This window comes from Streptopelia decaocto (genome assembly GCF_964273445.1).
Source record: "Streptopelia decaocto genome assembly, chromosome: 1".
Taxonomy (NCBI): Eukaryota; Metazoa; Chordata; class Aves; order Columbiformes; family Columbidae; genus Streptopelia; species Streptopelia decaocto.
In genome coordinates this window covers 2,563,206-2,578,858 of record NC_138663.1, presented here as the reverse complement: position 1 = coordinate 2,578,858, position 15,653 = coordinate 2,563,206, and the positions used below count along the sequence as shown (strand labels likewise).

General features: G+C 46.9%; 1 protein-coding gene across 1 annotated transcript in view; it reads left to right on the top strand.

The window, feature by feature from the left end:
* Positions 1-15,653, top strand: part of EXOC4 (exocyst complex component 4) — a 422,037-nt gene that overhangs the window by 348,457 nt on the left and 57,927 nt on the right. Inside the window, exons 13-14 of the mRNA XM_082075021.1 lie at positions 926-1,081; positions 14,591-14,769. Of these exons, the coding sequence (XP_081931147.1) occupies positions 926-1,081; positions 14,591-14,769 (335 nt within the window). The remainder of the gene's footprint in view (positions 1-925; positions 1,082-14,590; positions 14,770-15,653) is intronic.

Sequence of the window (15,653 nt, the reverse complement as noted above, 5' to 3'; positions counted from 1 at the left end):
AGGAAATGCCAGCAGCCCTGACTCCCACTTGCCCTTTCTAAGAGGTAGGAAAACACCTCCCAGATCCTTGTGGTCTACTCAACAACCCAAGAGTGGGGGAGGACTTTCCTTCCTCACCAGTGTGACCAGTGAAGTAGCAAACATTGACAAGGACTATGCTGCTGGTTGTTCATGAGCAATCCTGACACAAAAAACAGGCAGCTAATTGACTTTTCCAAATACAGCATCCCATTTGTGTCCCGCAATTGCCAGGGAGATTCAAATTAGTTACACTGCCAAAAGTATTAAACAGGGAAAGTCTTCATAACTGGAATATGCTGTAATCTTTAATTTGATTTCACACGTACATAAAAATTAGCTGAAATCTCTATTATTAGATATTTTGGATGACTGAAGATAAGATTCTGGACCCTTCATTTCCTTTCGTTGCTTCGGCCCTGGTCCCCAGGCTGGACCAGCTGGTGTGCGGTGAGCTGGTGGCTTCCACCCAGGTCTTCCTGGGCAGGTTTCCACGTTGCAGTCACAACACCATCAGCAGCGGCTGCCGAGCTCCGTTGAGATCACAAAGAACAAATGAGCAATGGAGAAAACACCTTCCCTCTCTTCTGCTACAGAACGACCTCCTCCAGTTGTGTCAGTGATTGCAAGTTGAACCATTTCAAGGGTGGGGAGAATATGGCCCTTTTTCCCTTCGAGACTCTGTCAAAACACATCAAGAGCTGTGAGTTTTAAGAGAATTTTATATCCTGTCCACCCATGTTGCTGTGCCCTTCACACCAGCACTTTGTTGAATTCTTCTTTGGACTCTTTCCTTAATGCTTAATGCACCTTTGTATGTGATCGGCGTTTTAATGAATTGGTGCGGAATTGCGTGAAAAGCGCAATTTGCTTCGCGTTAATGTGATTGTTGCCGCTTTCCCCGCAGGAGCATCGTGCAGTCGGATGAAAAGCTGGTGATCAGCGCGTCCTGGGCTAAAGACGACGATATCAGCAGGCTCCTGAAATCCCTGCCCAACTGGAGCAACATGGCTCAGCCCAAGCAACTGAGACCCAAGAGAGAGGAGGAGGAAGACTTTATCAGGTAAAAGGTTTTATGAAGTTATAAAGGGGTTTCAAGAAGAGTACAAATAATAGTAAAACCGTCTGGGAACAAAATAATGACGGTGTTATCATAGCTGTTGTGTCCCCAGATGTGAGAAGAGGTTGAGATGTGGTCTTTCGTCAAGCGGAGTAAGGAAACTTGAGTCCATGCGCCCTAACACTCCATGATTTCAAAGCTTTGCTGAACTGAGAACTCCTTATGTGTTGCCTGGATTTGGTTCTGTTGATGGTATCGAGAAAGGACATTATCTGTTTGGGCAATTCTTCTAGGCTTTGCTTATCAGTCGTATAGTGGATTGGTAGATAAACCACTCTGAAGCTCTTTATCCTTCAAGAGAAAGGAGAAAGCAGAGCTGCTTCTCAATGCAACAAGAACAGAAGAGAGGGAGGTTGTGGTTCAATGAGGACACTTCAGTGACAGCACCGTCTTGTGCTTTCCTGACCTTTTGCTGATTTCTGCTTCCTCTGTTGTTCGTCTCAAATCCTGGGGTGAGTTCTGGGCCCCTCACGCCAAGAAAGCCCTTGAGGTGCTGGAGCGAGTTGAGAGAAGGGAACGGAGCTGGTGAGGGGCTGGAGCACAAGTGTGATGGGAGCGGCTGAGGGACCTGGGGGTTCAGCTGGAGAACAGGAGCTGAGGGGAGACCTTCTGATCTCTGAACTGCCTGAAAGGAGCTTGGAGCCAGGGGAGTCGGGCTCTGCTCCCCAGGAACAAACGCCAGGAGCAGAGGAAACGGCCTCAAGTTGCACCAGGGGAGGTTGAGGTTGGATGTGGGGAACAATTTCTTCCCCAAAGGGCTGTGGGGCATTGGAACAGGCTGCCCAGGGCAGTGCTGGAGTCACCATCCCTGGAGGGGCTGGATGGACGGACATGAGGTTCTCAGGGACGTGGGGTAGTGTTGAACTTGGCAGTGTTGGGTTAATGGTTTGAAGTGGTGATTTTTAAGATCTTTTCCAACCAGAATGATTCTATGAAGAATTGTGCTTGTGAGCACACCCAGGAAAGTGGCTTGGATTGGAGAGGGAAAAAATGATTTTTAATTCAGGCAGATATTTGTCCTGGTTGATGGTGCTGCCCCGATCACCCCTGTAGTAAACAGAGCAGCAGTCTGTGACCAATGGTGGGGCCAACTGGTTGTACTGGGCAGCAATTCTCAGATCTGGTGTTGTCACCAAAGCTCTCCTCCATTTGAGCCGTGACCTGGTCGTGTTTCTCCTCCATCCCAACCCCAGGAGCTGCGTAAGGCGAATCAGATGAAAAATACCAATCCTTCCAGAGGGGATTCTTTCAGAGACAACTTACTGTGTCCAAACCAGATTGTTTCTACCTTTTTCTTTCCAGGCAAGTGAAAGCCTGTAAGTAAGTAGGCAGATTGCCTTTCTCTGCATGCTGTAAATGGCTTCGGCTCTGAATCATTGACACATCCTGAAGAAACAGGTCCTCTTTGTCATTCCAGCGAGTCAAAAAGCTTGTCGGCACATTCCCATCACTATTCATCACTTCCTTGATTGGCATTTGGCTATAGAACTGTAGGAGTAAGTGAAACTGTTGCAAATTCAAGTTGAATTTGCCCAGATTGTCATTTTACTTATTCACTGAAGTCAAGCACAATAACAGAAAGATGATGCAAGTCTAAGAGAGAGGAACGACCAAGAGTAGGAAATATGTTGAGTCACAGAAATCATTGCTCATGCTCCAGTGGGGATAATCAGCTTTGGCAGTGTTTTTAAAACTCTTGGGTGGTGAAAGGGTGAGGATGCAGAGCCCTCGAGCTCTTTGCGCAGCCCCTGGGTTTGTTGAGATTCATGGATTCCGTCGTAGCCTCCATCTTTGCCTTCGTGTTCACCCTTTGTTTCTTGGCACAGAAATTCCAGGCCAGGCTAAATCTGATGGCCAAACTCATCCTGATGCTACCAGTGCCAACATTGTGATCCTAATACCCATTTTATTCCGATTTTGTCATTTTACTATTGATTAATTGAAGTATTTTGTATCAGAAGTGGTAGAATAGAAAGCCTCTGAGGTCACCTGCATTGAATTCACTGGAGAAAGCTCCTGTACTGTGTCCTTTTTAGCCTAGACATTGGGAAAAAGATCTTTTCTCCGTATCTGTTTGCACAGAGCATCCTGCATTAAGCCTCAGCTCCTCAAAGTGCCATGTGAATGCTCTCCTAGCATTAATTTAAACAATAATAATTGGTCTGGGCCACTTTTAGCCATTGATGGCAAGCGACATGGCTGATAAACTTCCTCAAGAATCTGTGCGTGGTTGAATAGATCTCTCCTGAGAGCTTCAAAATAAAATGAATTGCATGTCCAATTTTTTGTCATCTTCTTTCCATTTAAGCAGACTCTTCTCAGACTTTCTCCTAATACAAAGGAACACCATTTCTTCGCTGCTGTTGCTTCTTTCTCTTCCTCTTGGCTCTGCTGATGAATCGGGAATGATTGTGCCAAATGGAAATGGGTCCTGTGGGTACTTTGGTTATTTGGGTTGTGGCTGTGAGGAGAGAGCCTGGGAGAGCTCATTTCACTCCAGTTTAACCAGCTAAGATATTTAAAACCTTGATATACAAATAACCACCTGTGTTCATGGGCTCCACTCCTTAGGAGGCAGCGACTAAAGCATCCTCTCTAAAAAGGAAACTTTAAACTCGATGAAACATGGGAGCATGATCTTTTTGTACATAAATAAAGGCCGACAGCAGTTTTTTTGACTACGAGCATCATCCCTTTATGAATGTCGCTAAATTAATTAAGTCCTGAAAGTTTACCACTGTTTTGTTGTTTTCTTTTACCGTGGCAAGAAGAGTTTTCACTGAACAGTTTTCTTTCCCTCCCCAGTTACAGTTTCCTGTAGCTCATTTGTTTAATTAAAAAGAAGAATCCAAATGCATGTCTTTGCAAAAAAAAAACCCCACTTAATGCATATCTGTGTTGACAGTGATTGATTTTGTTGTCTTAACCCGCCACTATCTCTTTTGCGGATAGATGTCAAAAGGCAGGGTAAGAAACTAGCAGAATCTCCCCATTAATATTCTGGTGTGGTTGGCCAGACAAAGGGCCCTGATTGAGCATAGTATAGTAGCTCAGAACTTGGCAAGGGGAGAAAGGAAAGAAAAGTCATGCCTCTATTCATATGATTAGTTTTTAAAGCTCTGAAGGCTATTTGGCGAGTGTGAAATATGCTGCCCTTATCGCTTTGTAAAGGTTAGCCTTCACTTCCTTACTGAATCAGAGATGTTGGTGATAAAACCCAAAGATGTATCATTCCCAGGTTTGCCTTTGACGAGGAAAAGCGATGCAAAAAGAGCTTCAGATCTCGTCATGCTCGAGTTACAGCAGAAATTGCTGGTTTGCGGGGCAGCTCTGAAGCACAAGCGGTGGCGAGAGCCCTGTGCACCCCAAGGGAGCCACATTTTGGGGTGCTGCCAATTCACATTTGCCTGGGAACCCCATGTTGGTCGGATGATCCCACCACAACACACGTTATTCTGGTTGCAGATCTGAACTGCCAAACCTGTGTTAGGAAGGGAACAGTGATTTCTCTCTTACCTTTTGACTCCAGCAAGCTCCTGAACTCCAAACTTGGGATCAGACACTCAGGTTAAAGTTAATGGAGCAATTCAAAACCTCCTTTGCAGCATCTTCATGTGCCACATGACTTTTTATTTCACTGCTTTTGGTTTTTTAGTGAGGATAAGCCTGACTGCATGGTGCTCCGGCTGTCCGCTCCTTCCTCCCCTGTATCTCCCCTGAGGATGCTCATCCTCACTTGCTCTGCACCAAAAGGAAAGGGGTGTATTTGAGCAATGTGGAAAGATATCTGTGCAATAGCAAATCTGTCACCAAATCATCCCAAATGGCATTGGTTGGGATGGTTACACTATCCCTGCTTCTTATTGGGATCTCTTCTCTCCCCTGGTTTAGTTGATGCTGATTCTCTGATTGCATTTCGGATGTAAAACTGGAGCCTGCCTGCAGATGTGGGTCTCCTTTGGAAACGTGTCGCTGTTGGACAAGACAAAATTGTCAGGCTAAAGGAAGAGAGCAGGGCTGGGTTAAAGGTGTCGCTGCAGACGGCATGATGGGAGCAGTAAAGGTACCATCAACATTTGGATATAGAAACATAGAGTCATCTTGGTTGGAAAAGACCTTTAAGATCATTGAGTCAAACCATTAACCCAATGCTGGCACTACCCCACGTCCCTCAGAACCTCATCTATGTGTCTTTTAAACATCTCCAGGGATGGTGACTCCAGCACTGCCCTGGGCAGCCTGTTCCAATGCCCCACAGCCCTTTGGGGAAGAAATTGGTCCCCAGATCCAACCTCAGCCTCCCCTGGTGCAACTTGAGGCCGTTTCCTCTGCTCCTGGCGCTTGTTCCTGGGGAGCAGAGCCTGACCCCCCTGGCTCCAAGCTCCTTTCAGGCAGTTCAGAGATCAGAAGGTCTCCCCTCAGCTCCTGTTCTCCAGCTGAACCCCCCAGGTCCCTCAGCCGCTCCCATCACACTTGTGCTCCAGCCCCTCACCAGCTCCGTTCCCTTCTCTCCACTCGCTCCAGCACCTCAAGGCCTTTCTTGGCGTGAGGGGCTCAAAACTGCCCCCAGGATTCAAGGTGCAGCCACATCAGTGCTGATAGATATAGGGACTGTGTCTTGGGGACCACGATCTCACCTCATCTCCCTTGGGCCATGCAGCACATCTCACCTGTGCCCTGGGAGAGCACGTCATCCACCCAACGGCAGCAAAGACACCGGGGTATGAAATCTCCTCTTCTTCCCTTTTCCCGGGGCAGAGCACACACAGCTGATGGGGTGATCAAGCACAGCTCTACTACAAAGTTTGGGTTAATCCCAGGAGCAAGATTCAGAGGTAGAGGAACTAGTGGTCTGAGCCGTGATTTTGCACCACAGTGAACTGGAAAGGCCCCCATGAGCTCTTCTCCAGAGGATTCTTGAGGGCAGGAAACATCGGAGGTTGGTCCAAAGCTCCTAGAACTGGTCACAGCTTGAATTTCTTCAGCTGTTTCCAAAGGGTGCTGTAAACTTCCCAAGTTGGGAACAAGCTGGGACAATTTGCGATGGACCCTCAAGTTCTTCTCTTGGTGCTGAGGCGGAGCCGTGGAGTTCAGGTCCTACCTTGGGCAGGGTGGTCTTCCCCTGGTCCTCCTCTGGGCAGCTGGGAAGCACTGGCCGAGGTTGTCATCAAAACCTACATCTCCGTTTGCTCCATCCGCTGTCTGCTGGGTGTTTTACATAGTGTCGCGTTCAGAGCTTTCCATTATTTTTATTCTGTTTTGCTGTCTTAGTGTTTCTCCTTTCCCGAAACCTTGATGTTTTTTGGAAGGCTTTTCTTTACCTCCTAGCTCTCCCTCCCATTCTCAATTGTAGCTTTTCTGTCTCTCTGCCCTTGTTTCTTTTTCTCTCAAGAATAAAATATCTCCCTCTCTAATTTCTCAGGCTCTATTTATTATATTCACAGTGTTTTGGAGGGTGAAAGGATGATTTTGCAGGGTTGGCAGCAGGCTGTAGAGCTTTTTTCCCTCTACTGGCACTATGAATCTGAGCACCCCATAGCTGTGAGTTTCCATCTGACGACAGTCTGCTCCTTTGTATGAAATGGGTTTCTAGATCTCTTTTTTTTGGATCCTATGGGATAAATGTGCACCAGCATGACCACAACTGGGCTAAATCCTGTTGGTATCAAGAGTCTCATCTGAGAGGTGTAAAATTGACTGAGCACCTGGATCTTCACAGGGCATCCCAGAAGTTTTCTTCTTTGCTTGTCTTGTGAAGGCAAAGAAGTTTGGGAGGATTTGGGCTGGATTTGGGGCTTTTTTGAGGGTTACGTATATTCTAAACCAGAATCCAGGAAGAATCTCCCAGCTTCGGATTCATTAATCCTACAAATTGCATTGCCTGTTGAAATGAGTGCAGCCATACCCAGCTCTTCCAATGTACTTTTTTGGGGGGGGTAATGTGTGTACCCCTGAACTGTATTGCAGGGACTGAGAGGGAAGGCAAAGCAGAAACGTGGAAATTCCACTTTTCCACAAAGATTTAATAACAGCTCCTACTTTAGCAAGACTCTATCACTAAATCACATCATTAGAGCTACACAATATACTCCAAGCCACTTCCTTGTCTGCTGCGATAAATCAAATAATAAAAACGTAACAAGACTAGAATATTCAAATAAATTTAAGCGAGAAGGCAGCGTGTGATGTTACAGCTTAAAATTGTCAATTAGCAATGTCTGGTTTTGGACAGTGTTGTGACCTCTCAGCGGAGATTTGGGGCTGCCACCGATCGCACCGCTGCCTCTTAGAGATGCACAAACTCTTGTCGAGGCTTCGCAAATCCCAAAAACCCTCGAATCCGGGTCATTTTTAGGACTCCGATGCCGTTTGGATGCGCTGCGAAAAACGTGCTCACGCTGAATTTTTAAAATCCCTTCAGGTGCTGAATGTTTGAAGCAATTGAAACAAAATCTTCTGCAGGACGATGGCGGGGCTGGGTTTTATTGGTTTTGCGGCAACAATTGGTTTTAGAGGTCTTGCCTTTGCACAAAAAGTCCACATGGGTTATTTGTTTGTTATGTTTAGAGAGCAGTGTAGGGGAAAGGGACCTGGGGGTCCTGGGGACAGCAGGGTGACCATGAGCCAGCACTGGGCCCTTGTGGCCAGGAAGCCAATGGGACCTGGGGTGGGTTAGAAGGGGGTGGTCAGTAGGTCAGAGAGGTTCTCCTGCCCCTCTGCTCTGCCCTGGGGAGACCACACCTGGAATATTGTGTCCAGTTGTGGCCCCTCAGTTCCAGCAGGACAGGGAACTGCTGCAGAGAGTCCAGCACAGGGCAACAAAGATGCTGAAGGGAGTGGAGCATCTCCCGTGTGAGGAAAGGCTGAGGGAGCTGGGGCTCTGGAGCTGGACAAGAGGAGACTGAGGGGGGACTCATTCATGTTTACAGATATGTAAAGGGTGAGTGTCAGGAGGATGGAGCCAGGCTCTTCTCGGTGACAACCAGTAACAGGACAAGGGGTAATGGGTTCAAACTGGAACACAAGAGGTTCCACTTAAATATGAGAAGAAACTTCTTCCTGGTGAGGGTGGCAGAGCCTGGCCCAGGCTGCCCAGGGAGGTTGTGGAGTCTCCTTCTGTGCAGACATTCCAACCCGCCTGGACACCTTCCTGTGTAACCTCATCTGGGTGTTCCTGCTCCATGGGGGGATTGCACTGGATGAGCTTTCCAGGGCCCTTCCAATCCCTGACATTCTGTGTGATTCTGTGTGTGATGTTTGTTAAACAAATTCCGGTGCAAGATGGACAAACCTTTTTTTCTCTATTTCTTTATAATTAAGAACATAATGGGAATTTCTTTGAATTAGTCAAGGGGAAATCTGTCTTGGTAGTTTGTATATACAGTTTCTAACCGTGGTCTCTGGGCTGACTCTGCGTCTCAAGGGCAGGAATAGAAAACAAATGAGTTGTAGAAATTTCTGTATGACGTAAATACACAGAAAAATCTGCTGATCCGAAAGGAGCTGCAAAGATGGAATAAAACCTATGACAATCCTATCATTATAATCTTGCCGTTATAAAGTGTATCATGTTTTGAGACTGTATATATAATATACTATACATATTTTAGGCACCTTATATTAGGTAGCATATTGAGGTGTTGCATGGCAAGCTTTTGACCCAGTCATAGTTTTCAGTGACGTTTTCACAGATGTTCAGTTTAATGCAGTTTTGGTACAACACTGTGACAAAGCACTAATCTTCCTAGAGCGTTTGCTTCTTTATCCTCTCCACACTTTAATAGATATTTAGAAATATCTCTTTTACTCTGTTTCCAGGGTGCTTCCCCTACAGCCACAGCTCGACCCGCTGCTTTAGCTGCCGTTTAAATTCATTTTGTTGCTTCTCCTCTGCAAGCATCCAACTCTCAGCAGAAAGCATCCCTTGGAGTTCTGCGGTCCAGAGGGTGCGAGGAAGGACAGGAGGTCCTCGTTGGGTCACTGTGTTCCTGGGGGGCTCCCAAAGGTGTCCCCTTTCCTCCTGCAGCCTCACGTACCCTCCCAGTGAGCTTCCTCCTCAGCACTATTTGCCAAAGGGATAATTGACTCTAATTTCTTGGCAGAGGAAAGGGAGAGGAGCGGTAAATGAACGTAAAGCTGCTGCCAAGGGTACATCAGAGACCTCCTTCCTCGTTCTGCCGTATTGATGTGGACACTTGGCTGCTTTTCAGCCCTGCTCTGGCACGGTCAATGCTCCTTAAATGTAACACAGGTCATCTTGATTTGTCACTCATGCTCTTCCCTGGCCTTTCTTCCCTCACGTATGAGTTTCCCGTCCTCTGCTGAAATACAGATGAGGGGAAGACTCCTCTGTTGTCATCAGTCCATCTGTTTCCAGGCAGTTTAGCTCAGTAGGATGTTTAATTTTATTAATTTTTTTAATTTTATTAACAGCTCATCCCTTAAAAGCATCACCATTGCTCTTGGTTGCTGGAGGAGAGGAGGGAGAGGCTGGTTTGCCTGCAGAAGACTTTTTTGGGGAACCAGGACACCAAGCCCTCTCCATCCCTGCTGGTACCCAGCCAAGGATGCGCTGTGCATCCTATGCAGTATCCGTGACATCTAAAGCCACCTGGTCACAGTGTTTGGAAAGCAAAAAAATACAAACGGAAATTAAGATGGTTTAACAAAGAGAAACAAAATGAGGTGCGTAGTTAATCCGAGGATTAAGCTAGCGCAGCCAGCTTGCTCTGGCAAAGCGGGGATTTAAGAGTGAACCCTGTTGCATGGTGCACAAGTCCCTTGGGAATTGAGACTAAAGGGCGATGCGGCATCAGCATCAGATATCGGTGTAAGGAAGAGTGATCTCCCGCAAAGAAACAGTGAAGAAAGGCACTTGATTTTGCTTTAATCGCAGCGTAGTTGATGCGCAATATTAATCTCCATCTTGCACGTGGCTACGTGCGCCGCTGAATTAATCGCAGGAGCGTTGCCTTTTGTTACAGATCTGTACAACACTCCGTTATGAACTGCTTGGGTATGAGGTTTTCTTGCTTTCTAAAGCAAATCACCTCCACGGCCGGGAATTTCCATCTTTTATTTGGGGTCTTTTATTGTTCTCAGAAGCTTTGGCAAATTCCAAGGCGAATTTCATGCGTAAGGTAGGATGGGATTTGAATTTTCAAAATCGTGGCAATTCAAACCAAGGGCCCAACATTGAACCATCAAAAACTCATAAATTAAATGCAGAGGGTGGTTGCAGATTTCTGTGTGTGTGCCGGCTGTGTCTTAGATACACATTTACAGATATGAATGTGACAAGTATTGGCTGAGAAACTGTACGGGAATCAAAGGTCTGAAGATGCTGTTTTAATGTGGGTATTCAAAAGAGTGGAGTTAAGGTTGGATATTCAGTTGATATGGGGTTTTACGAGTGTTTAGCCTTGAAAATGTAATAAAGGCGAAGAAATGTATGTAGTGAGTATTCTCTTAGAACACTATTTGCTGCAGGGGGCCGTTTGCTAACAGCAGGTTTAAATCGAACTTACAGGAATCCACCAGAACTCTTCAAAGTTATCATCTCCTAAAAGGGATTTACCTTGCGAAAGGTTGTTTCAGTTTGTGCGAATAAATGAATTGGGGTTTCTGCAGTCAAGGACGTGCATTAAAGAAAACCATTATATATGTTTGCTGTCCTTTTTATACAGATTTCTGGGGTTATTTTAAAGCGAGTGGCAGAACCTAATTTTCCCAGCAACACTTACAACTTGCCATATAAGTCCTTATTTGTATTCCTCCCAGGAGTAAAAATAAGAAATGCTTTGTATGATATGGATTTTTCCCAACCAGTGTATTATTCATGCACAGGCCACCCACCAAAGCAACACCAAACCCATTTCTCTTTGCATGTGGGAAGGCAGCAGAGTTATCCCTGTGATAAAGCCGAATTTCTAATTGCGGTAGAGACTCTTCATTTACCAGCTCACAAGTTGTGGCTCCCAAAAAAAGCGCTTTTTCTATGGCATTTTGTATTGGAAAGCCATGGTAACGAAGGTAGATATTCACCAAGTGTTTTCTTTCTTATTTTTCTGAGTGATTGATGCAGTTGCCAGTGGGATTTGATAGACGAAGTCAACGGGAGTGGTTTGGTTGGAGGGGAAAACGTGTCCATGCAATGTCTTCTGCTCCCCAGGTGGGGGTATCTGAGTGTTTGTAGGTGGGTAGAGCTAAAGGACGTGTTCCGCGTTCTCTGTAGAAGTCAATACTGTGTTTTACTTGAAGGGATGAATATGCTTTAGTGAATAAATAAATGGCCAGTCCTACCTACAAGTTTGTCCACCCGATTCAACCTTCAAACGCCCATTTGGATGTTGGAGGAGTCGTTCAGCTGTCCTCACTCCCCAAAGCTTCGTAGCCTCTTGTGACTCAGAAATACCACAGAACCCCAGAATGTCAGGGGTTGGAAGGGACCTGGAAAGCTCATCCAGTGCAATCCCCCCATGGAGCAGGAACACCCAGATGAGGTTACACAGGAAGGTGTCCAGGCGGGTTGGAATGTCTGCAGAGAAGGAGACTCCACAACCTCCCTGGGCAGCCTGGGCCAGGCTCTGACACCCTCACCAGGAAGAAGTTTCTTCTCAAATTTAAGCAGAACCTTTTGTGTTCCAGTTTGAACCCATTACCCCTTGTCCTACCACTGGTTGTCACCGAGAAGAGCCTGGCTCCATCCTCCTGACACTCCCCCTTTAGATATCTGTAAACATGAATGAGGTCACCCCTCAGTGTCCTCTTGTCCAGCTCCAGAGGCCCAGCTCCCTCAGCCTTTCCTCACATGGGAGATGCTCCACTCCCTGCAGCATCTTTGTTGCCCTGCGCTGGACTCTCTCCAGCAGTTCCCTGTCCTGCTGGAACTGAGGGGCCACAACTGGACACAATATTCCAGGTGTGGTCTCCCCAGGGCAGAGCAGAGGGGCAGGAGAACCTCTCTGACCTACTGACCACCCCCTTCTAACCCAGCCCAGGTACCATTGGCTTCCTGGCCACAAGGGCCCAGTGCTGGCTCATGGTCACCCTGCTGTCCCCAGGACCCCCAGGTCCCTTTCCCCTACACTGCTCTCTAATAGGTCATTCCCCAACTTATACTGGAACCTGGGGTTGTTCCTGCCCAGATTCAAGACTCTGCACTTGCCCTTGTTATATCTCATTAAGTTTTTCCCCGCCCAGCTCTCCAGCCTGTCCAGGTCTCTGGATGGCAGCACAGCTTCCAGTGTCAGTCAGGGAAGCTTGTAAAGTGCTTTTCTGAAGTTCAGAAAGGATTTAATATACTTCCAATAGGCCGAGCGGGTCAAAATTAACCCCATCCTATGGTGAGGACAAACAGCTCAATTAGCACAGCCACAGTCCACTGGAGCTGGAGATGCTCCTGTCTCGGTCCTCAGCCACGGCCAACACACAAGGATTTCTCCCAAGCCATCAACAGCCTAAGGCAGCATATTTTTTATTGTCAAGCAGCAGAAAACCCTCAAAGAGATTTTTTTAATCAGGGCTATTTTTACTTTTTGCCTTTAGTGAATTCAATTGAGCAATTTAGACCCATTTTAGGGTTGTTCTGATTTTTTTTTTTTCCTCAAGTGACAGTGAAGTCCCACAAATCCAGGGAGATGATGGCAATAAAACTGCTTAGATCGTGTATAAAATGCCACTGATGGGATTATTTTGCTGCAGCTCGTTGCAGCTATTATGCTCAGCAGCATGATTCCTCATTGTAAGTTCATAAAAGAGCTAATGACGGGAAGTGGAGATTTGCAAAGTTGAATGAAAGTGAAATGCAAATTCATAACAAAAAGAGCAACTAATGCAGGGAAGAATGTACTAAGGACCCTGGTAAATGTGCCGTCACTTAGAGTCTTTTGCAGTGAAATGCACTTGGTTTCATCCAGGAGCTTTTGTAATTAGACTTAGGAACCGTGTCCTGATTTTCTCCATCGCTTTACACAAAAAGTCACGCTGGAGCCTTCTCCTTTACCTGCAAAAGCGATGGGAGTATTTGCCATGCAAACAGTTCTGGGAGAAAACCAAGCAAGCTCTTTGTGGAAACAAGCATTGGGAAAGCTAAATGTGAATGTAAAAGATGGAGCATGACAGCGGAGTGACCCGTTAAACACCTTGAAATAACTTTTTTCAGCTTTTTTTGGACTAAACTCCTCTGTTCTTGCTCAGCATTTCTCGCCAGGTGCTGTCTCTGTGCAAATACGGCACTGACTGGTATTTGAAGTCATTTGTTTGTCGCTTTGTCATGATAAACCACCAGGTTCCACGGGAGATTTCTTTTGAAAGATATGAGAAAAAAAAAAACAAAACAGGGATTGGAAGAGCAGATTTACAAGGAAAGATTAAAAGTACTACTGCATTATTTATACATATCCCGGGGAGACACGGAAAGCACCTGCGAGTCTCAGCAAGCTGTAAATGCTGGGTGGGCGGAGAGGCGGGGAATAGGTTGGGATGAATTGGTAACTATGAGGAATGAGGTGAAATCCAGAGATTAAATGCAGGAAGGACAGAAAAAAAACCCCTCTCTGAGAAAGAGGTGTTGTAAACTGCAAAATAACCAGACTTCAGAAACTCTGCCAGGCAACGTTCTTGAGACCCAATGCTGGATCACTTCACAGAATCCCAGAATGTCAGGGGTTGGAAGGGCCCTGGAAAGCTCATCCAGTGCAATCCCCCCATGGAGCAGGAACACCCAGCTGAGGTTACACAGGAAGGTGTCCAGGCGGGTTGGAATGTCTGCACAGAAGGAGACTCCACAACCTCCCTGGGCAGCCTGGGCCAGGCTCTGACACCCTCACCCCCAAAAAGTTTCTTCTCAAATTTAAGTGGAACCTCTTGTGTTCCAGTTTGAACCCATTACCGCTTGTCCTATCATTGGTTGTCACCGAGAAGAGCCTGGTTCCGTCCTCCTGACACTCCCCCTTTATATATCTGTAACCATTAATGAGGTCACCCCTCAGTCTCCTCTTGTCCAGCTCCAGAGCCCCAGCTCCCTCAGCCTTTCCTCACACGGGAGATGCTCCACTCCCTCCAGCATCTTTGTTGCCCTGCGCTGGACTCTCTCCAGCAGTTCCCTGTCCTGCTGGAACTGAGGGGCCACAACTGGACACAAGATTCCAGGTGTGGTCTCCCCAGGGCAGAGCAGAGGGGCAGGAGAACCTCTCTGACCTACTGACCACCCCCTTCTAATCCACTCCAGGTCCCATTGGCTTCCTGGCCACAAGGGCCCAGTGCTGGCTCATGGTCACCCTGCTGTCCCCAGGATCCCCAGGTCCCTTTCCCCTACACTGCTCTCTAATAGGTCATTCCCCAACTTATACTTCTATGTTGGCTGGTGGGACCTTCTCGGTGGTGTAACTGGTATCTCTCCCTTTGTGTCCTGCGCTGCATTTCTGACAGTGCCTTTGGTTTGTGTTTCAGGGCTGCTTTCGGCAAAGAGTCCGAAGTTCTCATTGGCAACCTGGGAGATAAACTCATCCCTCAACAGGAGATCCTGCGGGACGTCAGCGACCTGAAGGCCTTGGCCAACATGCACGAGAGCCTGGAGTGGTTGGCAGGCCGCACCAAGGCTGCTTTCTCCAGCCTCTCAGCCAGCCAGAGTAAGTAGTTTTGTCTAAGAAATGGAAACCAACATAAATACATGGTTTTGGCAGGAGTGGGCATCTTTTCTTCTTGATTTCAAAGCAGTTTTATGTCCAAGAAGGCAAAGAAGCTCCATCTCTTTATTCCTAGTGAATGCTGTGGGGTGACATCTGCTTGGATCGTGGTGGTCACCATATGAGGGTGCCAAGAGCATCCCTTCTAGCATAAGTTCTAAAAGGTTGAGCTTTCAGCAGTCCCTGCTAATGACATTGCACAGTGCTGAGACAGGTTTAATATTCTTTAAAACATAGCTAGGTCTCTGAATATTTAAAACTATATATGTATTATAAATTCATTAAGGAAATTACACCACTTTTAATGAGGAGTGCCATAACGTGCAGGGCACTAATGCTCAGCTGGCAAAGGTAGAAGCCAACCCTTGGTGAACCAAGGTGCTGGGAGGGCAAGAAAGGAGGAGCCTGAAGATACCACTTCTGCTCCTGGCTGTCACGCGTTGCCCACAACACCTTTGTGAGAGCGTTTCACTTCTCTGTGCTTCAGCTTTTGCTCCTTCCCTTGGGGAACAGTGATTTTTCTCTGTCTGGAAAGTACTGGAGACATAATTAGTGTTAATTCTCTTGTCGCTGTCGTTGGCGATGACTGCGTGGGGTCACCTTCAGAGGAGGGTTGTGGCTGTGCCCCAGAAGTGTTGCTCAGCATAAACAGATCTCAGCTCTGCCGCTTTCCACTGGTGCTTTTCCGCTGTTATTAACTCACGAGGAGTCACCTACAGCTCAGCTGACATGGGGTGAAGCTTCTCCTAGGACCAGGGTCTCACCTGCCTACCAAGACGGTCCCAATAGTTCTTCTGCATTACAGGTTGACCCTAAGGAGGTGGCCA